The sequence below is a fragment of the Erigeron canadensis genome, chromosome 1 (genome assembly GCF_010389155.1).
Source record: "Erigeron canadensis isolate Cc75 chromosome 1, C_canadensis_v1, whole genome shotgun sequence".
NCBI classification, from domain to species: Eukaryota; Viridiplantae; Streptophyta; class Magnoliopsida; order Asterales; family Asteraceae; genus Erigeron; species Erigeron canadensis.
Window position 1 is genome coordinate 44,767,176 of NC_057761.1, and position 24,012 is coordinate 44,791,187.

General features: G+C 34.2%; 1 protein-coding gene across 1 annotated transcript; it reads left to right on the top strand.

Annotated features, from left to right (window-relative positions):
- The first annotated feature begins 3,342 nt into the window (after positions 1 to 3,342).
- Positions 3,343 to 22,608, top strand: LOC122602184 (proteasome adapter and scaffold protein ECM29). Its single transcript, XM_043774903.1, has 35 exons — positions 3,343 to 3,606; positions 4,032 to 4,199; positions 4,317 to 4,406; positions 4,890 to 5,026; positions 5,120 to 5,210; positions 5,305 to 5,387; positions 5,514 to 5,620; positions 5,826 to 5,978; positions 7,161 to 7,225; positions 8,581 to 8,668; positions 8,776 to 8,854; positions 8,943 to 9,051; positions 9,145 to 9,204; positions 9,355 to 9,473; positions 10,245 to 10,626; positions 10,702 to 10,886; positions 10,994 to 11,066; positions 11,166 to 11,316; positions 11,408 to 11,577; positions 11,704 to 12,051; positions 12,391 to 12,558; positions 12,666 to 12,959; positions 13,446 to 13,622; positions 14,199 to 14,462; positions 15,624 to 15,722; positions 15,850 to 16,034; positions 16,654 to 16,989; positions 17,788 to 17,941; positions 18,039 to 18,149; positions 19,812 to 19,979; positions 20,093 to 20,219; positions 20,470 to 20,625; positions 20,704 to 20,816; positions 20,890 to 20,949; positions 22,241 to 22,608. Exons 1-35 carry the CDS (start codon positions 3,445 to 3,447, stop codon positions 22,433 to 22,435), a joined length of 5,427 nt encoding a protein of 1,808 aa, XP_043630838.1. The 5' UTR covers positions 3,343 to 3,444; the 3' UTR covers positions 22,436 to 22,608.
- Positions 22,609 to 24,012: the final 1,404 nt, after the last annotated feature.

Here is a 24,012-nt window from a genome sequence, read left to right on the forward strand (position 1 = left end):
TTATATAAGTCTTTTATTAATCTTGTCTGTTAATCGGTGTAAGATATATAAATACTAGTCTTCAACCCCGTCCGATAGACGAATAGTCAGAAAATATAAATATCAAAGGTAGTTATTAAAATGATAACATGTGTTAGGGTTTAAATTTTTAGCATGAACCAACGATGTCTTATTTTCATCTAACAAACAATAACAAAAATATATGGCATATTCTAAATTTAAAAAAGAATGATGTAAATAGTGAGCAAAGTAAATTAATGAGGAAAATAAGAAAAATAAATTTAAAAGAATAAAACATTTTGTAGAAAATAAGTCATGATCAACCTACAATTGACAGCAAAATAAATTTAAAAAGTTGAAAAATAACAATAACATGGCAATTCAATATCAAATAATGAACAAAATACCAAAAACTAAATTAAGTTGATATAAAAAAAGAGATAATTCCATAAAAAGGTACCTTTTTACTCACAATTCCTAATAAGGAGAACCTATTTATTTTTTGTCTATTAAAAGTATTTCATTTCTAAAAATTTCCCAACAAAGGTAATATCATTAGTTTTCATTGTTAATCACCGTTAAATGCCTCTTGTTTCACTCAATCACCGTCTCCACGTTATTCCACTAAACAACAACCAACAATCCACATGAAATAATTTATCATTGCAGCCACACGAGAATGGACACCTCATAAAATTTTTACAATCACCAACATACACTGATATCGCCTATTTTATATATATTTATTTTATGCGATATCGTCTCTTTTATGTTAAATTTATGTTTATTTTAATAGACCTTTATACTTAATATGTGATTTTATTGTATTATAGGTATATGAGATGGGATACGATGAAAGTGTGCTAAATGAAGATTATTTAGAGATTTAAGCTGAAAAGATGAAGAATGTGATATATATATATACTTTGTATGTGTCACATAAATACTTTTGGCAAACTTGGACAAAAGCTACAGGTGGGCTTTGCTAGAAACTTAAGTATGCATCAAGCTATTAAGAGGAAAAAGAATTAACAACATACATTAAATCACAATATTATATGGTGGTGCATTTGATTTGGCATGAAAGTAAAGCCTTAAAGGCTGTAAAGTCGGTACTTAATTGGCAGCCCACTAGAGCTCATGTAGCCCAAAATGCATTAGTTGGACTTGGTTGAAATTAGTCATATACGATCAACATGGAAAGCAGCTCATATGGGATTTGGCTAATGAAATAAAATGAGAGGTCATCACATGGGTTTAAGGCCGAAATTAATTAGAAGAAAAGAAAAGGGCCGAAGCCAGAGATTACCACACATGGAATCAACAATCATATGGTAATCGACCCAACGCATATATAAAGGTATGCAAGAATACTCATCTCCTTCGCGACCACAAATCAACAATCAACAAAACCGCAAGTAAACAAAATGTATGCTTCAACCTAGCAATGATTCACAAGTATATATAAGATCATCAATCTCATACTAGGCTATCTAGCCACAAACAATAGCATCTCAACACCAAATTTTTCTTTTGTAATCTCGTATATCTTTATCTTAAGGACAAATTCACTTTCATAACAAAATCATCATTTTCATATTTGACTATAAGGCCACCCACAATATTATTATCACAATAACTCTTTTCAACTCAACAAGATACATATAATTTCATATTTTTACCGTTTCTCATTAATTATTTTATGGTTAAGAACAAAGATTTGGGTTATGGTATTTTTAACACTGTAAATTCAAGGTGTTTAGTTTCTCCATGATTTTTGCTTTACTTTATGGATATTGTTTACTATTTTTGAAAAATCTTTAAACCCAGCAACTCAAATTTCTTACTGTTTGGGCAACAGAAAGTTGTGTACATGTTCATGGTCAAAGCAATCTTTGAAAAATCCCATTAATTTATTTTAAATTCTAAATATACGAAATATGTTATACAAAAAGTACAAAGTCCTTAATCTTCAAGAATTTAGAGTTAAAATTCCATGAACATGAATAATTTTTTCAGCTAAAAATCAGATTTGACCAACTGACTTCAAACATGCATATCTCGAGTTCCACTTAACCTTTTTACCTGATTCCATTGGCCAAATTTAGAAGACACCTATACCTGCATTTTATCTTTAGTGAACAACATATGAATTGTCCTCAAAGGTGATTTCTGGTCGGTTTTAAAAACCAATAATGTTGTTGTTGTCATTAACAAAACAACTTTGACATTACTGACTTCAAATGATCATAACTTGAGTTCCACACCATATGTTTACCTCATTCCAGTGGCCACTTCAATATAACACATATAACTACATTTTATCTTCAGTGACCAACACAAAATTTGACCCGGATAAGTGTGTTTTAGTCGTTTCAAAAACAGACAAAATCATTTGTTGAAAGATCAGCATTACCATACTGACTTTAAATATTCATAACTGGAGTTCTACACCATATTTTTAACTCATTCCAGTAGCAACTTCAAGTTAACGCATATAGTTACATTTTCTTTTTAGGAATCAACAAGTGAAAAATCTGATACATGGGTGTATTACTCGTCACAAAATCAGAAACAGAATATGTCAATTTCTTTATTCTCACTAACATTCATCAAAACCTTCATGCAACCCAACTAAAACCCCTAAGTTTGATTAAATTACAAGAACCCTAACTTGTATTAAAACAATTAACTCAAAATAAAGAAAAACAAATACAAAAATACTTAATTTAATAGTAACAACCCTGATTTCTACAAGAAATCAAAATTAGGTTAAAGGAAAATTATTACCTCAAGGAATGGAAGAGTAAAATCAAGAATCCAAATCACAATTCCTTCCCCCTTATTCATAATTTCGTTCACCACCACCACGACCATATACAAATTCTCACTTTTTAATTTATAAGATAATTGTAGTTTATTATTATGGTGATTGTTATTTACTTACTTGAGTTTGATTATTTGGAAGTGTGAAATTGAATTAAATGAAAGAGGAAGAAGATTAAAGAAAATAGTAGAAGTAGTATGAGTCACAAATGGAAAAAGGCTATAACTAATTTTGGTGAGCAAAATACCTGCTATCCATTAAAGTTTCAACTAAATTAAGTCCATATTCAAAAATAAAATACTAGAAAATTATTTTAATGTCAAAAATATAATAAAACTTAATTTTTTCATTGGTCTTAAAAATTCGAGATAGTTAAAAGTTATTTTAATGTATATGCTACTACGTCTTTACAAATTAATTTTTCGTTATATGGTGCCGATAGTATGTTTGTTGAGACTTCCCCTATACCCCACCCAAACCGAACCAATTCAAATCAACTTGTGTCTTTCTTCTCGATTGTTATTTCAGAGTAATTATCATAGAATAATCTGTGCTCACAAGTTATAAAGAGAAAAAAAAAATTGAAGAAGAAAAAACCCGAGGAAGAAAAAACAAGAATGGCGACAGGGAAATCAGATGCAGAAATAGAAGAAATGCTTGATCGAATGTTAACTCGATTGGCGCTTTGTGATGAACCTCAGCTCCAAAACTTGCTCTCCAAGTTACTTCCTCTTACTATCTCCTCACTTTCTCGTCCCTCTTCCCTCGTCAGAACCAAGGTATATCTATCTATATCTATAGGTTGTTCAATTTCAATTCATTATATAATCCAGTTTGTATCTATAGGTCTTTTAATTCTTATCATAATTGTTTGATTATATGTTGTTACTTACTTGTTAATTATATTTATTATTCCAGTTAGGTTTTAATTTATAGAAACTTATTTTTTTTTTTACTTATTATTAGACTTGTTTGTGATTAAAAATTTGCTATCGACGATGAAAACATATACACTGTGTAAGAAAAACTGTAATTAATGCGGCTTATTTTTTCGTGAAAATTGTATATATGGAGGGATAGATTTCACGTGCTTTCTTTGAGCATACACTAATTTGGTGCTTATACGTTTCTGGCTGATTTTTGGTTTATCTTTCATTATGAAGAAGTTGTGCTAAAATTGTCGGTTTTTCGTTGGTCATGCCAGGTAATGGAAATTCTAAGCCATGTCAACAAGAGAGTGAAACACCAGCAACAGATAGGTTTGCCTTTGGAAGAATTATGGCAGTTATATATGGAAGATAATTGCGCTCCGATGGTTAGAAACTTTTGCATTGTGTATGTCGAGATGGCATTCGACCGTGTCAGCAAAGAGGTTTGTTTTTGATATCTTTTCTGTGTATATGCTCTCTGAGGATGCTTGTTGCATCTTGCATGGATTGGCTAAATGTTTCCAAATCACTTTTCTGAAAATTTTCTTTTCTTTGTTCAGATGAAAGAAAATATTGCGCCGACTATGATAGCTAACATCTCAAAGCTTCCTGCTCAACACCAAGATATAATTTTGAGAATAGTCATAAAGGTATGTTTTGACATCTTTCGAAGCATAATCACAATGCAGTTTTCTGTACTAGTTTGTTACTCTATGTATAACTGATGATTGATGCATGCTATCCATCTGCACTATATACCTTACACTTATTCATTTATTAATATTAACCTGCTTATCTGTATGAGAACTCATAGTTGTATCACTTGCTCCTGCATCCATTAATATGTTGCATCCAACTACTTGTAGGCCTTTTTTGTTCCCACATTCATATGTATGTACACATTTGTGTGTGTATCTATATGATTTGTTTAAATTTCAAGCATAAATCATGGATATTTACATAAGTTAACCATGAAACGCATCATCCCGAAAACGTGTACAGTGACATTAGATTTTGCCTTTAGTATACTGAAAATTAAGGTTTTATGGCTTCTCTAGCTATCATATCTGCTACTGTTGGTGTTAATTAAACCATTTCCCATTACTGTATTACACCCTTTTTTTTGGTTGTAGGTAATTGGCGATTGCCACTCAAGTAAAATTAGTGATGAGATTGCTGCAAAGTATCGACTAATAAGTGGAGCTCAAGACAGGGAGATATTTGTTGAGTTTTGTCTACATACGCTTCTGTATCAACCTCCATCTGCTAGGTGTGGATCCTGTTCCCTTTTTAGTACTTATTCTTATTAAAAAGAAAATCATCATTTCCTGCCAAACCTTATCAACTGATCCCAATTTTGCAGTGGGGGATCACCACCTGGGCTCTCGGTCTCTCAAAGCAACCGTGTGATAGGGAAGACTCCACTCAGTCATGAAATGCTTCTAATTAGAAAGGTGAAGCTACTAGAGTGTTTTAGCACTTAGTTATGTTTTTTAGCAAGTGTTTATATTGTTGATTATTTTCTTTCCCTTCTCTGCTGGTTTCTAGTTAGGTCTGTTGAATGTTTTAGATGCCATGGAGCTACCAGCTGAACTTGTATACCCTCTCTATGTTGCTGCATGTATAGACAGGTAGTTGCTTGTTTGTTGTTTATTCACTGAGTCGGCTCCTACCGATTTCTGTATTTTGTGCTTGCTTGCTATAGCTAAGGATGGGCTTGTTATATATATATATATATATATTTTTTTTTTTTCCAGACATGAGCCTGTTATCAAGAGAGGCGAGGAACTATTGAAGAAGAAAACTTCTGGAGTACAGCTGGATGATCCCAAACTGATAAATAGGCTGTTTTTACTATTCAATGGTATGGAAAGTTGAACAATTTTAGGCTTTGAAGTTATTTATATATTCTAGTGCAAAATCATCTTTGGTGATTGTTTTTTTTGGCTACATCACTGATCTTAATTCTTTTTGATAACACCAACTTTTCTGTATATTTAGGCTTCATCATTAAGATAATATGGCCATATAGGTTAATCTTAAATATACAATTTTTTTGTGTCATGCAGGGACAGTTGGAGCTGAACATATTGCTGTAGATTCGAGAGTCAGTCCTGGAAATCCTGCTTTAAGAGTGAGGCTGATGTCAGTATTTTGCCGCTCAGTCACAGCAGCCAACAGTTTTCCTTCAACATTGCAGTGCATATTTGGCTGCATATATGGTATGTGTATTTTCCCTGATATTTCCAACATCCAATTATCCAAAGTGGCTTGTTGATAACTTCATTCCCATCTATGTGGATTTATCTCTTGTACCTTGTTAAGGCTTGAGATTTCTTTCAACTTCATAGCAACATTCGATGCTCAGATGTACTTATGTTTATTGATAGGTCCACATCGTGAATTGTATATGTGGATTAACAGTATAAGTAGCTAGGTTTTCCAGTGTAAGATTGGTTTGGCTTTTTACTGGATCAGGTCCCACATAAACAAATCTCACATATACCCTCTCTTTTTTTGCCCACATATACCCCATTTATAACAAATATAAGCATTCAAGACTTCATTAGGGGGAGTTGGCTTGCCGTAATCACCCTCACCCCAGTATAGTTTGCAACCATTGATGGTTTATTCTGAAATAGGCATACATTGTTATCTCTTGTTTTTATTTATTTATGAGCAATGCTAGAGTGACAAGTTTTTACAAATAAACTTTTACAAACGCATGTGACATGTAAGGTGGTCCAATCAACAAAGAGAGAGAAATAGGAGGAAGAATACATTGGCATGATTTAATTGGTGGAAGTTTAGTTTGTAAAAAACTGTTTGTATAATATTTGTAAGTCTAGAATTAGTCTTTATCTATTTTGTGGTTCTGTATGATCATATAAGCCCTTAAAAGTAGAGAAAATAAGTGAGGGTATTTTTATCCTTCTCAAGTTTTAGAACTGGAATAAGCTCCATTAAAATTTTCCATTTAAGGCATCTTTAGTAGACTTCATGCTTTATAGCTTTTTAATGAATTTGTCATTCTTGCCCCCCCCCCCCCCTCTCCAATTACCCGCCCCAGAAATCATCCAAGAGGATCTTTTTGGGGGTGATGTCTAAGATTACATTGAATCATATGATGTGTTCTTGTGTTAGTGCTTTTTTTTAATAGCTCTAGTGGTACTTACATATATCAAATCTAAAACTGAGTTATGGGTTACTGTCATAGAAATAGCATAATTTGATATGTTGGTGCTTGTTACTCTTTAGTAAATCTAGTTTTGGACCACCATGATGCTTCTTCTTGACTGTCAAACTTTGTTTAGTACGATTGTCTATCTGTTATTGCCTTATTGGATTTATGATGTGTATACTGTGCTGAAAATGTATTTACTGTTGGGATCTGTTACTTCCAGGAAATGGTACCACATCAAGGTTGAAGCAATTAGGAATGGAGTTCACTGTATGGGTTTTTAAACATGTAAGTACAACTTTGTCTGTCAAATTAGATTAAAGGCTGTGCTGCATATTGTCATACAAATTATTAGGGATGACGCTACATGAAGAGATACCTTTTTGTCCGTTCAAAGTTAAAATAGTCTTTTGAAGAGATCAAAGGTATCATTATGTGAAAAAAAGCTACTCGGAGCTGGCCAACAAATTATTAAGTTGTGGACCTCTTAAATGATGTTCCATTTTTGAAATCTAAAATCATAAGGTCACAATCAAGAGAATAGAATGAAGCTTCAAGATGACATATATCATTACTTGTAATCTTCTGGACTATGCTTTTCATGGCCATGGATAACACTACCTTTGTTTTGCACCCTACTACGCTCCCTGGCAGTTTGAGGGGCATGGTTGGATGAAGCCTCTGATAAACTTGTACCTTATAGTCACTTTATAGTATCAACTGCTTGCTTAGCGAGTTTCCAGTTCTGTAGTTTTCTGAGGTTCTTTCATTTTTTATTTTTTTTTGGTTTTTTTGTATTTTTAAAGAGTGCATGTGTGTACAACACAAACTATAAAATCCCCTAGTGTGAACATACAGTCCAAATTGCACTAGTTCATATCATTGTATGTTTTGGTCACCACATCTGGTTCATCTATAGTCTGCATCTTTGGGAGTTTCTTGGTCTTATGATATGGTCTCTCAATTCTGAATACAAGTGTTAGTCAAAATTTGATTTACTGCAGTTAGTTTGGGATAAAAGCTTATGGTTGTGGAATAAGGAGTCATATTTTGTAGGGTATAAAAATTCCATTTTTGTTCTTTTGGTGGAGTAAGATAACTATTTCATCTTTATCTATATATATAGTAATGTATCAGATCATCTCGAGGAACCAAGATCGGAAGTTAGTTGGCAACTGGAACTCTGAATGATATACTCATTTCAAAAGAGATCTCAATTCTAAGAATTGTAAAATACCATAACATTATATCAGGATCATCTGTAGATATCCTAGCTATATGTCGACTTAAAACTAGGACTCACTTGCAAAGACGGCCATGCCATATAGCAACCAAGTTTCTCTTCTTGCCCTTTAACATGCCTATGACCAGAGAGATCTGCTGTTGATTCTACTATAATACTTTAGTTTATTCCACTCAGCCTGTTATGCTGTTCCGGATAGAAGAATACATCTGTATATACCTTTTTGGTTATTTCTTTCCTTCACATCCATGTCTGCATGCTTTTTAGTAATGGAAAATGTAGGGTTTCTTTTTGCCATATTTAGTTCATTAAATATGGATGTATGCTATTTCTTGAGATCCAAAGGCTTTCTGAAGTTCTACTACATCTTTTTTCATTCAATTATCCTTTCTTTATGCAGGCAGAAATGGATCAACTCAAACTGATGGGACCTGTTATACTTACCGGCGTTCTTAAGTCCCTGGATGGTTATACAGGTTCAGAATCAGGTATTTCTCTTGAAGCTTTGATGTTAATTGACATGTTTTTTCAACCGTGCTTATACTTTGAGTGGCAACTCTGCTAATATTTAATCCGAGCTTTTCAAATCTCATAGATACAATTGCACGGGAGACCAAAACCTTTGCTTTCCAAGCAATTGGGTTGCTAGCGAAGCGCTTGCCTCAACTTTTCAGGTTCTCTTTTTTCCTTTTCTAGCAACTTTCTTTTGGTTTAGCATGGTTAACTTATTAAGTAACATTGTGGTGTAAACTTATTTGTCAGAGATAAAATTGACATGGCTGTTCGGCTTTTCAATGCTCTGAAGTTAGAGTCTCCATCAATTCGCTTAATCGTTCAAGAAGCAACAAACTCACTTGCTGTTGCATATAAGGTATTACTTTCAATTACTATGAATATATGTAATTATTACTTCTTTTTTCTCTTTAGGCAGTGAGTTCTAATTATGTGTTTGATTGATTGTTAGGATGCACCAATAACAGTCTTAAATGATTTAGAGTTGCTTCTGCTGGAAAATTCTCAAGTGGTATAATCCGTCGACATAATAATCGTTCATATCTCTTGTTATATTATTGTTCTGGGTCGTATGTTTTTTATTGTTTTCAACTAAGCTACTTACTAACTTATAATCTTTTAATCCATTAATTTCTTCTTATAATGATATTATTGGTACAAGGAACAAGGTGAAGTTCGCTTTTGTGCACTGAGATGGGCGACAACTTTATTCGATTCACAGCATTGCCCAAGTCGATTTATCTGTATGCTTGCTGCCGCAGACACTAAACTGGATATAAGGTTTGTTAACTTTTATAGTTTTATGCTATTTTTATGTTTACACTGAAGATGATAGTCACAATGTATGATCACAACCTTTGGATTTGAGGCTTCCGGTCCAGTCTCATAGTTGAAAATTGAGAGCCTTAATCCTTTTTTTATTTTTATTATTTTTTTTTAGAGCCTTAATCTTATGCAAATTTAAAAATGTTTTTTTTTGAATGTTGTTAGATAAAATGTTAGGTCTCACATGTAATTCCCCTGATTTGATTAATATCGTTAGCTCTTATTTGATTAGCAACTTCAAAAGTTACAAATGTTGGTCACTGTACAAAAGATTTTAGTATTGTTTTCATTAAGATGACTTATAGCTGGTTTATTAATCTCTGTGTGATCTTAGGATGGTTTGTTTAGGTCAACTGATTTTTCTGAATGAATTTGTTGTTTGTATAATTGTATCTTAGTATCTTTTCTTGAACTGGAGTCATGTTTTTGCTGATTGCTAGAGTAGAGTAGATGTGTTGCACGTTCTACAAGAGTTTATATTAATGTAGAGTTGATGTATTGCATGTTATACAAGAGTCATGTTTTTGCTAATGTATGTTAGTATCTTTTCCTTGACCGGAGTCATGTTTTTGCTGATTGCAAGACTAGATTTGATGTGTTACATGCTCTACATGAGTTTATATTAATGTGTCCTTCTGACAAGTATCATGTTCCATAAACATACTTTTTCATATTAGTTTTTTCAGAATATAGTAAGATTGCTACTGTAATTGATTTTTTTTACAGGGAAATGGCACTGGAAGGTCTGTTCCTTGGTAAAGATCAAGGAAGGTCCACTAATGGAAACAAAAATGTCAAGCACCCTACACTGGCAGACATGCTGAATTACATTGTTAAACAACAGCCTCAATTGCTAGAATCCAGCGAAATTAGGGAAGAGCGGCTTCTTTTCCCATCTCAGACATATGTTGCTGCAATCAGATTTTTGTTACAGTGCTTTGAGGCAGATGCGGAACATAATACTGTAACCGAAAAAACTCCCGAATTTTGGTCTTCGCTAGGGAATATGTGCTTACTGTTAGAGCATGCAATGGCCTATGAAGGCTCTGTTGAGTTGCATGCTACTGCCTCTAAGGCTTTGATCAAAATTGGATCTCACTTTCCAGAGGTGTGCTACATGGACATCCCTACTGCTGTTTTATTTATTTGTGTTCTTAATTCTGATACAGCAACTCAATGTTAGATGTTAGCTTCTCGCTATGCTGTTAAAATACCATGGTTAAAGCAATTACTAGCCCATGTGGACCTAGACACACGAGAATGTGCAGCTCGTTTACTTGGAATTGCATCTAGTGGACTTCCTTTGTCTGCTGCTTCTGATCTTATTCATGAACTGATTTCATCCATCACAGGATTAGTAAAGTCAAGGTTTGTACATTATTATGTTTTTAACTATGTATGCTTACAAGTATTGTATCTATTAATATAACTGTTCTAAAATAATAAAGTTACTAGCTGGGATTATTGTTCGTCAGGTTTGAAACTCAGCATGGATTGATATGTGCTCTTGGGTATGTCACTGCAAACTGTTTGTTGAGAACTCCTACTGTAAGTCATCCTGAACGTATCACAGTTCGCTTTACTTTGTACTTTATTAATCTTCCATCTTTATTAATGATAAAGATATGACACTTAAAATTTCCGCAGATCACAGATTCCATGTTTCAGAACACTCTGAAATGTCTAGTTGATGTAGTCAATTCAGAAACTGCTACATTAGCTTCTGTTGCAATGCAAGGGTTAGGTCATCTTGGGCTTTCCGCCCCATTACCAAAGTTGGCTGATGACTCCCGCACAGGTAAATCTACAAACTCTTCATAGAAAGTAAAGAGCTATATCAAATGCTAATAATGCTGGTTCCATCTATATGATGATTTTTTGAACTTCAGATGATGTGTTGACATTTTTGCGTGAAAAGTTAAGCAAGATTCTTTCTGGTGATGATACCAAAGCAGTCCAAAGAACTGTTCTGTCTTTGGGGCATATGTGTGTGAAGGAATCATCTTCTTCTATCATCGGTGATGCGCTCGACTTAATCTTTAGTCTTGGTCGGTCTAAGGTATATCAAATTTTTTTCAGTTGCTCTGATCTACCTCTTTAAATAAGTGCATTTTATATTGTTTTCATGTAGTGGAATCTTTATCCCCGATTCTCTCCTCACTTATTTCATGTGTCAATCGAGCAGGTTGAGGATATCCTTTTTGCGGCCGGAGAAGCTCTTTCATTTTTATGGGGTGGAGTGCCAGTGACTACCGATATGATCTTGAAGACCGACTACAGTTCGCTCTCTATGACTTCAAATTTTCTGATGGCAGATATATCCTCATCTGTGTCAACATCAAGTTCTATGGGCCTTGAAGGAAATGAAGAGAGCCATATAACTGCTAGAGATATGATTACAAAGAAGCTCTTTGATGGTCTATTGTACAGTACCAAAAAGGAAGAGCGCTGTAGTGGGACTGTCTGGTTAGTATCACTGACAATGTATTGTGGTCTACATCCATCAATTCAGCAGCTACTTCCAGATATTCAGGTATACCATGAGCCAATGTATCTATACTTGAAATTGAGATATGTTTCTGATCTCTCATATGCCAAGTATTTTTGACTCAATTCTGAGTACCCACATCACCACAGTGACCTGGGTACTTATTATTGATATCTTTTGAGTCAACTAATTATTTTTCTCTTCCACTCTGTCTCTGTTTCTGGAGTAAACCATCGGTGTTGAATGTATTGAGAGATCAATTTGTTATTGTAGTTGTATTTTTTGTTTTTGTTTTTGCATGAGTTTTCTTGCTCTGTTTTAGAGGCTCCTTGACTTATGTCTTTTATAAGTATCAGTGTACATTTTCTTGCTCCTTTATTGCAGGAAGCATTTTCACACCTAATTGGTGAGCAGAATGAACTCACACAAGAACTGGCATCTCAAGGCCTAAGTATTGTTTATGAACTTGGTGATGAATCAATGAAGAAGAACTTGGTTAATGCACTAGTTGGCACACTGACTGGTTCAGGAAAGAGAAAAAGAGCAGTGAAGGTCTGTAAATTTAACAATCGAAGAAGGCTACATATTTAACAATCGAACTTTAATCAGATTTTTATTTATTTCCGTAAACTTAATCTTTTGAGGATTTTGTTCTTCAGCTTGTTGATGACACTGAAGTATTTCAAGAGGGCTCCATTGGGGGAACTCTTAGTGGAGGAAAACTTGGTACTTACAAGGAGCTATGCAATCTGGCAAATGAGATGGGACAACCAGACTTGATATATAAATTCATGGACTTGGCCAATCATCAAGCTTCTTTGAATTCCAAGAGAGGTGCAGCTTTTGGATTTTCAAAAATTGCCAAACTAGCAGGAGATGCACTACAACCGCATCTTCGTCAATTGGTTCCAAGGCTTGTACGCTACCAGTATGATCCTGACAAAAATGTGCAGGTGTGCATGCTTATGTTTCAATGTGTCTGTACTAGAAAATGCAACATGAGTGTGCCGGGCAGGTTGAGTAATGGGTCAAAATAGATTAGGTTCTATATGGCTGGATCCAAAACAGGATTTATCCAAGCTTTTTTGCTCACACAAACAATTAGTGTATCAAATATAATTACTGATAGAATATTATATCACTAATATTCTAATTACATGAATAAAAAGATATAAAAGGCTGTATGCATTCGGAATACCACTTTGGGCAATTTCCAACCCGTTTGACTCATAGTTTCCTTTTTAGCAAATTTATACCCATTTGATCTGCTGGTCTTATCAACTTTCTCAAACTTCTAATACCATTTAGGTCATGTGTCACTTGATCCTTTGTCGATAATGTGGTACTCAGAAAATGTGCTACATCATGAACTAAAATGTTCTGATTGTATGTAAACCTGGTCATTTCTTTCTTTATTATAGAATCTTCATTCTATGTAGGATGCGATGGGACATATTTGGAAATCACTTGTTGCAGACTCGAAGAAAACTATTGATGAGTTTTTGGATCTTATCATTGAAGATCTGTTGGTACAATGTGGATCCAGGCTTTGGCGCTCCCGTGAGGCTTCCTGTCTTGCTCTTGCAGATTTAATTCAAGGACGTAAATTTGATCAGGTAATTAGTTGTGCTTTCTCAGAAGTTAATTTAACCAATTGCTTGTGTTTCTCTTGGGACTTGGAAGTTTTGAAGAATTGCATGGAAGCCACATCGGAACTGCATGGCAATGACAAACTCAAGAAAATAAACTGAACACATCAAGCATTTAATTAATACAGGCCAATTATCCTTCTATGATTCTTAATAAGAAGATTTATCGTTTAACCAATATATGCTCTGTTATTAATTTCTTATTTCAAAAGTTTGAAATGCTATCTTCTAGAGCATGTTAGTTCCACCCGATCATTATGTACTTATTTTAAATCTATTTAACTGCTATAAGGATAAACGGAGATCAATTCTCGTGTTTAATTGATCCTGTTATTAGTTTATACACAATACATGATTTTGGATTTATGAATGGCTTTGGCATTAAATTATAGTCTTTATGAGGTAGTACACTGCATGTAGTAAAATTTTTAATCTTTTCCTTGCTTTCCAGCTATTTTCTTTGATGGTTTGCCTTGGTCCCTTCTGCACGCGTCTTTTGTGTTAGTTATATCACTCATGCTACTTAACACTATATCACTGTAGATTGGCAAGCATCTAAAGAACATATGGACAGTTGCATTTCGTGCTATGGATGACATAAAGGAAACTGTTCGAACTTCCGGGGAAAGACTATGCCGTGCTGTTACTACATTAACATTGAGGCTATGTGACATCTCTCTCACAGAAATTTCTGATGCAAGAAAAGCAATGGATATTGTTTTGCCTTTGTTGCTGACTGATGGAATAATGAGTAAAGTAGATGATATTCGCAAAGCATCAATCACAATCGTTACAAAGCTTGCAAAGGTAATTTGGTGTTCTATATTTTGACGTACTCTAATTATATGTTGAAAGTCTCTTCTTTAGCAAAATGACTTGCTACATCATATCTCCCATATACCCCACACCAGTGGGATTGGGTGATGTCGTTGCTGACTTACTGCTGCTGTTTAACAATATGAATTTATAATGGATCTCATAGATGCAAATGAGAATATCAGTAGAGGTTGCTATATGTCAAATCATGAGCTACTTTGAGACCATCACCTTGAAAAATTGACTATCCGTCTTTCACCAAGAGCAACAAACAGCGTGCAATTTGACCTGTGCAACATAAAAATGACATTGATTGTGGGATTAAACTCCAAGGCAATACAAAACAACACTTTAAACCCTTAAACCAGCCACCTTCTCTGCGAGCCTGTCAAAGGAATGCAGTATGTTGGAAGCCAAAAGTCCAATAACATAAGTGTAACATTTTTTTGGTAGTGTGATCCTAAACATGTTGAGAAGATACCACATCCTGATCCAGTTCTTACCTTTTTTGGAGGAGTGATATGTCAAAGATTTTTCTTGAGTTATTGTTATGCAGGTCCCCAGAATAGATATGTCAACATCCCATTTGGGGATATTCTACTTTTCTTGTTTATCTATAACTTATGAGGACTACTTTGGTTACTTTACCACTATGTTTTTGAGTTTTTTTAAGGAAAGAAAAGAAAGGAATACAATGGATTATAAAACAAGTTGTGTTCTTGAGTTTATTTTTAAGATAGAAAAGAAGTGAAATGATATGATTTGAATGGATAATCTAGTTGTTTTTGTCTGAATAATTTTCTCCCCATATTTGGGGTGATTAACTTAATATCCAATCTTTTCCTTTCTTTTATAAATGAATCTCAATACAACTTGCCACCCAATTAGAAAACAAAATGTCCTCTGTTTGCATCTCTTTCATTTGCCGTGAAATTGTTTTCATGGCTTCCTTGCACATTATAATTGTGTTTCTGCAATATTTGTAATTTATTAGTATTATGTACAAAATAGTCATAACAAGGTTGGAATCTTTTGGTGTCTTCTTTATTCTGCTCTCATGAGTAATTATTATGTTATTTTTCTTGGAACTAGCAAATCAGCTTCTGGAATGCTTTCCTTCTATTCTATTTGAATTCGATTTCATATTTACAGGGTGCAGGCATTGCGATTCGTCCTCATTTATCTGAATTGGTTGTTTGCATGCTTGAGAGTTTATCAAGCCTTGAGGACCAAGGACTGAATTATGTCGAGGTTTGTTTTACTGTATACAACCATCAACTCTTATACACATGGTTCTATTCACTCTTTCTAGTTATCTTTGATTACATTCTCTTAATTCAACACCTCTCTCTCTCTCTCTATTCATTTTATACAACAGAGGCATGCAGAAAATGCTGGGATACAAAAAGAGAAGCTTGAAAACTTACGAATTTCAATTGCCAAGGGCTCTCCGTTGTGGGAAACACTTGACTTGTGTGTAGAGGTTGTTGATGACCAATCGTTAGAGCAGTTGATGCCTCGTCTTTCTCAGTTGGCTCGATCTGGTGTTGGTCTGAATACTAGGTATAGCTCATTGTGCACATGCCTTGACTGATATTGAAACCTTTATTAGCATGTTATGTTTAGTTGTAAGATTTTTATAGGAAGTCATATTTGTGTTCAACTTTTTTCACTTGATCTTATTCAAAGCATTAAAGAGCTATTGGTTACTGACATCACAGATAGGAACTATTTTTTTATATATATTATACCGTGATAACACATTTTTACATTTACTGTCACTGAGTTATCTGGTTAAAATGATAAATTGCGCTAATACAGGAAAAGGTTCAAGTGAGAACCATTTGAATTGAAAGAACCATGAGAACTTCTATATTATAACTTGACGTTCATATGTGAATGATATATGTGAACATATTCGTTCACATATGTGAATAGTTCTCAAATGAACCTTACCCAATAATACATATAATATATATATATATATATATCATCACATGTCTCTCACGTTTCCAAATATGACCATACAGCTCAGTGTGATTAGATCTAAAGAATCTGATGTCTGCAAGAAAGCTTTACAAAAGATATTTATTACGGCAGTCTTGGACAGTAAATTTATCATGCCATGAAGTGCATTTGCATTATTCAAATTGATATTTTTGTATTTTATATATGTGCACAGGGTTGGTGTTGCAAGCTTTATAAGCCTGTTGGTTCAAAAGGTTGGTGACAGTATTAAACCATTCACGAGCCTGTTACTGAGGCTCCTGTTTCAAGTGGTGAAGGAGGAGAGAAGTGCAGCATCGAAGCGTGCCTTTGCAAATTCTTGTGCTTTTGTTCTCAAATATGCAGCTCCCTCCCAAGTTCATAAACTTATTGAAGAAACTGCCACTTTGCATGCTGGTGATAGAAATTCACAGATCGCATGCGCGTTTCTATTAAAAAGTTTTGCATCTACGGCTTCTGATATCTTGACAGGATATTATGCGACAGTTGTTCCAGTTATATTTCTTTCAAGGTTAGTTTCAGAAACATTACTTCTCTTTTCACATGATCGTATTCATTTGGATACTTGAAATCTACATAAGCATATGCTATCATCATACTTCTCTTTCTAATATATAGTCAAATATGCTTGCAAGTTTAAATTGTATGGTTTCAGTGAGGGACTCTTTAGGTCTATTATTATTTTACAATTAGTCAATTATACACAACCTATATCCCACAGTTGAATGACGTAACTGAATCTAGTTGTTGTGAATGACTCCTCATAGTTATTGTTACTACCCGATTTTCATAACTGAATCTCAATGTAAATGAATATTCTAATGGGCATTGTTAACTCTCCTTAGAGACTGATTCAAGCAATGCCTTTTTGATAAATATCATACAATCAGCGTCTTATTCCATGATTCCAGCTGAGTTGATGTGACAATGCCACAATACGAAGTTTATGTTTAATCTTATTAGGTAGAATAGTAAGCAAGATAAAGCTTTGTTTTAAATAGGCAAGGAAATATAAAGGGTAGGGGAGTTCAGGTGTCAGATTTGGATTATATACAGGTGTTTATACATTTATGTGTATTGTTAGGGCCGTGCTACTTACCATAAACTATTTAATGAGCCAAAATTTCAGTCAAAGGATGAAAGGCTAGCTTATCCCATTGATTCCAATATGTTTATTTCAGATATTTATTTCATTAGGTATCGAAGTATAATTTATGTAACAACTTCTGATCACATTAGCACACTGCCTTTGATATGATATTTACTATACCTACATGAACCATATGTAATTCTTATGGTGGTTGTGCAGGTTTGAGGACGACAAGAATGTCTCCAGTCTATATGAGGAATTATGGGAAGAAAATATGACCAGTGAACGTCTCACCCTTCAGTTGTATATTGGTGAAATTGTTACTCTTATAACTGAGGGGATTGCATCATCATCTTGGGGTAGTAAAAGGAAGGTAATCTCAGTTACAGTCACCTTTTTAAGCTTCCATTCTTATTTGATGCTTCACTAGTTTCATATGGTTACCTTGTTGCTTTTTATGTACTTTGTAGGCAGCAAAAGCAATTGTAAAGCTTTGTGAAGTCTTGGGGGAATCTGTTTCTTCGTATCATCGAGTGTTGCTCACATCTGTTATGACTGAAGTTCCTGGTCGTATTTGGGAGGTAAGTTTATCTGGTAAATCAGCAAGTACCAGAAGACTGTTTATTGCAAATACTTATGTGTACTTCACTTTTCCTTTGGATACGGAATTTGTTTTACCTTTCCCATACGCAACACCTTTTTGTGTATAAGCATGTTAGGTGCTTTCTTATTTCTTACTATATCAGTAGTTCCTCACAACCAGACACAAATTTTACATTTGCTAATCTTTTAAGGGGTTGACTAATAATGGGAGGTTATCTCCTAACCATAAAGGAGGGGGTTGAAGAGACCTTTAATGAGAGGTGACTTGGGTGAACCAGGGCCTATTTTTAATCATGACTTAATGATGACTTCCTTTGTAGTAGTGTTGACTATTTTAAATGTTTCTGTTTACATTCTTTAAATTTTACGTATTCCTAATCTACTGATACCTTAAGAACCTTTCCACAGTCTATTCATTTCGGATTATGAGCTTATCAGATGACAATATTGACTACCTTAGAATTGGATATGAAAAGTGGATCATACCTTTATGATGCTTGGTTGCATGTGCTCCCAACTATATCTAACCTTTAGATGGATTCTAACACAAAATACATCACACTCCACTAATAAAACTGATAATTGTATGGTCTTAAAAAAATTAATGTAAGAAGGCTATCTTGATTTTTGGTGCTACAGCCTACAATTGAAATCGATCGATCATGTTTGACCTGTTTTAGCGTTGTCACATCTTTTTGCCGAATCTCATGACGTGGCAGTTTATTCATGTATGATTCCCTTGGGTTAGAAAAATGGTCACAAAAACTGGCACCCATGACAAAGGGATCTTCTCTTGCTTCTTCTTTCGCTGTTTTATTTACGTTTAAAGAAATGTTATTTATATGTCTAGAACTTCTTTCCTGTTGTTGGGTTTATGGAGAATTAATAGTCCATCCCAGTTTAAAAGGCTGTTAAGACAACTGGCCTTAAGACAAAAGTAGCAGGCCCCTTAATTCACTTAGGCCTGGTTGCTTGGTAACTTTGGGATTAATTCATTAACCCTAATGTGTCTAGTATAAATATAAATGTTATGTACTTGTAATTCCTCATCACGAGTGTTGAGAGGCAGAAAGCTTTAATAAAGTATTTTAGTTGCAGCCCCGTGGATTAGTTCACACAGTTTAGTGTGAGATACCACTTTAAATCTCTTGTGTCCTTCATTCTTGTTATTTTCTCGTTCTTGTGTGTGTGTGCGGTTTAAATCCTAACAAACCGTGTATATGCGTTATTGTCATTAACAAGTTAGGAAACATTGCATCTAGGGGCCTAGGAATATGTCCAAATAGAAAACATGATCCTAGCATTTTTGTGTAGTTTGCACTGATGCAATTATACTAGGAAATTTACATATATCTCTCGTGACACTCATTTCTTCCAAACCCCCTGAAAAGGATTAAACCTATACGCTATCAAGGAGTATCAGTTGGCCATAGTTGAGTATTCAGATATGCAAGCAACTCCTTGCCACATAAAAAAACCAAATTTTTGCTAACTTGGAGATATTTGGTATTCATGCTAGTTACCAAAATGTTCGGTGTCTTACAAAACTTAACAATATATAACACCAGAGCGGGTCACTGTTATGAGCTTATGTTGATATACTAGGTAGTATTTTAGTTACTAATGGTAATATCTGACAGGGAAAGGAGGATCTCTTGGAAGGTCTGTCTTCTCTTTGTACTTCCTGTCATACAGCTATTACCGCTGCTGATTCATCCTTGGAGAGTGCAATCTTGAGTGTTGTAACTTCAGCATGCAGTAAGAAAGTCAAGAAGTTTCGTGATGCAGCCTTCCGATGTCTAGAGAAGGTAAAAATGTCATTCCTCTTCAATGTCTGCTCTTTGTATGCATTGTTAGTAGGTGTAGTTCATTGTTATCAAGCAATGATTTGTTAAATGACTTGGCTGGCATGTTTCTATAGGTTTTAAAAGCTTTCAAAAATCCAGACTTCTTTGGTGTGGTGTTCCCATTATTGTTTGAAATGTGCAATGCAGCCTTCAACTCCACATCGAAACAAGTGTCTTCACTAAATAATGCTGATAAAGCAGGTCAGATATACGTTTTTTCATCAAGGTTCCCAGATAATAAATGCTATTATGCATTGTACATATAATGACATATAGGTTTGTTGTATATTTCTTTTAATTTGTATAACTGTGATAATAGTTGTGACACAGATATAATATTTTAGTTGTGAACTAGAGCATGATCATAATCTCTTGCAGATGGAAATAGAGAGAAGTAGATATATCACTTTTTACCCAGATGTTTATTGATCTCTACTTTTTTATAATGCAGAGGCAGAGACAGAAAATCCAGCAATTCCACATGACAAAATTATTGATTGCATTACGTCATGTGTCCTTCTTGCCCGTTTAACTGACATTCTCAAATGGCAAAAGGACTTGGTGTATGTATATTCAAATTCCCTAGCACCTGCTATTCCTTGGATTGGTATGCACTCATTTTTCTTATATAATCCACTTTACTGTGCTATCTCTTTGGTGTCATACTTAAATTTGTTGTCAACAGTTAAAGTTTCAGTTTTCACGTCACTTAAAGAACTATGTTCAAGGATTGATGAAGGATTGAAAGACATGGATAAATCTAACGAACATGTTGATATATCAGCATTAATTATAGAGGTAGTACAATTTCATCATCAGCCATCTTTTTTAAGTTTCGGATTATTATTGATAATTTGGTTTTTACTCGCAGTTGTTTTGTTCTGTGTCACCGAAGGTGATCGATTGTATTTCCATAGTCAAGATTGCCCAGGCATGTCATTTTTTTCTTAGTTTCTGACAAAACTTAGTTTTTACATTGTTTATCGAGAACGTGCATGACTGCATGGTGTGTTATGCCATTTACGATTAACAAAACCCTGATAAATAAGTACTTCACTGGTAGCATAAGACTTCACAGCACGTTATCGGAAAGATTTAAGTTGGAATTGCAAATTTGCCTATCATCATATATGGGTTGATATGATTTTTGTTAACTGTTTGTATTAGACAGCTTTTTAGATATTGGATGAATCTTAATTACTTTGTTAACTGAACTTTCTTTGAAATCAGATAATGTAGTTCATTTGCGTTGGATGTGGTATCTTATATGTGAGAGTTGGACTGTTAAAGGATGAGTGTTTAGACATGACATACAAGAGTTTGACCAACATCCAGATATAAATCGGTTAATGAATATAGTTTATGCATAACATTTGGATGGTTTATTTAAAAAAGAATAGAATTGCTAGCAATTGTACGTTCGTTTTTGTTCTTTATTTCATATTACCTGGAGCCCTGGATTAGAAACTCAAGTCAAGCAGTATACATTTACTGATTAAATGGTTTATACTTTATAGAGGTTGCTAGGCTTTGGGTTGTTATAGCCAGTAGAGGTGCATAAATAGCCCAGAACTGTGACTGCCTCAAATAACATGGTCTTGGGCTGGAACTAGTTAGGTCTTGCCAAGGGTCCTTATACACAATAGAATAGGTGGCCAAACATATGGCTTGGGTGTCGGGTTCATTTCAATTGAGTAAAAGCGAGATTGGGTTGTCTAGAGATGCCGTCTATCATTTTCTCTACCTTTTAGTTTTATAAATAAGTCATACCGTAAAACCGATTTTACATTATATCAACACTTTGATAACGTGACTCAAAGTTTGTTAGCAAAAAAGCTTCAGGAGGTTTTAAACACTGGATTGGGGTAACTTTTAAACAGTTTGACCCATCCTTTTAGTTGAATTTTCAATATTACCCACTAGATTTGCTAGAATGAATATAAGCAAAGTTGACTACTACATGTGTTCTCAAATCTCCTCCCCTCTGGCCACCAATTAGGGACATTTCTTAAAGTTTCAGCTGTGGGCCATTTTAGTCGTCTTAGGGAATGTTTTACCTGTTACATGAAAAAGTTTGTTTGAATGTCTAAAATTGAAATTTTAACCATAGAATAGAAGAATCTTCTGCTAATTTTTTATTCGAAAACCGTAAACCAATTGTATGACTATTATGCAGAATGTCAGCAACTATTCTAACGCATTGCTTCTCTTTAAAATATCAGGTTCACATTGCAGCTTCAGAGTGTCTTCTGGAACTCACCAAGTTATACAGCGATCTTCCTGAAATTCCCATATCAGAAATACCGTTTAAGAGTGAGCTTGTTCATCAGTGGGAGATTGAAAAGAACGAGCAGGCCAAGTCATTAATGAAGAACTGCATAGACATTATTGACAGTGTAGAACAAAGAAGTATGTAAAGCACCCTCTGTGCAACGATAGGTTATCATGTAGCCAAATTCGTGGCGATTTTTATCTTTTCACAGTTTGTACATTAATGTTGGCTTATATCTCATTGAAGCCTCTGCTGTCTATGCAGTTCATTCTGTTAGCTCTGATTTTTTGTTAAACAATAGACCAAAGTTGCTATAAACCACAATTAATCCCCCCCCCCCCCCCCCCCCCCCCCCCCCCCCCTTTTCTCTTTCTTTCTGGGCACGATTTTTCTCATCTCACAATCATATGCTTTCTAATACAAGAAATCATAGATCTCTAATAAGTTTGATAGGATCATCTAAAGGGAAATATCCCCATTCTCTTCTTCTTGTAACTTGTAAGTGATCCACTGTAGGTATTATCAATTCATTTGACCTTTTTTGTCCTTTATTTTTTAGCCTTGTTTGTGAATTTGATTTGCTTGATCTTTTTGACACGAAACATAAGTTCGACCCATTCACAGGGAAATTGCTTGAATATACCCATCAGGTAAAGAATGCAACTTTATCATCATCATTAACTTCATAAGACTCATTACTATTAGAAAATTTATACGACAACGGACCTGTCATTATATCCAAACTAAACTTGCTAGCCACATATTTGACTAAACCATGAGTGCTTAATATTAGTTGGTATAAACACACCTCATTTGGTGTCATTACATCTTAAATATACCTTAAACTTTTCTCTCTTTTGAATAACTCATTTTTGTGTATGAATGTGTTAGCAAACGAGTATTATGAGCTATAAATTATTTGATAGACAAGAACGAACAGAACATGTGTCGAGTAGCGGAAACATTTAGACATAATTTCATAATTCTTTTAATAAAATAAGATATTGTAAAATAAGATTTAAGGTGTATAAAAGTTAGGGCTTGAAGATGACGAAGAGCAGAAAAAAAGGATGGGTGTGGGAAGAAGAAAGAGAGGGAAGAGAAAAAGTGACTAAGTGTCAAATGGTGATTGGGTAGAATGAATTCGTGTACTTTACCACCGTAGGCCACAACTTTTGACCAAATTGGTCGTTTTATTTAAATGTAGTCCAAAGCAAGACCACCCCTTCTCAGTTTGACCAAACAAGTAAATTTTGTAGTAATATAAAAGACATACTCCCTCCGTACGACTAAATGTGTCATATTTTGAATATTAAAAGTCAACCTTTATAAACTTTGACTTTAAATATTTTGAATTGTGTTATATAATATTTGATGAAAATTATACCAATTAAATATATACCTTTAAAACTCAATCAATTCATATAACTTTCATGAAATATTATATAACACAAATTAAAATATTTAAGGTCAAAGTTTATGAATAAAAACTTTGAAAATTCAAAACATGACACATTTAGTGAAATGAAGAGAGTATTAATTTTCAACAAAATATAACATAAGAAAATCAAATCAAATACCATTACCAATATTATATAAATATAATTAAGTAAAAGAGAGAATCTAGTGTTGAAAGATGAAATGGGGTGTTGTTGGGGTGTGATGGACGATCGATGGCTTCCTGGTGGTACTGCGCCGCTTCTACGTTGGTGGTCGCCGACT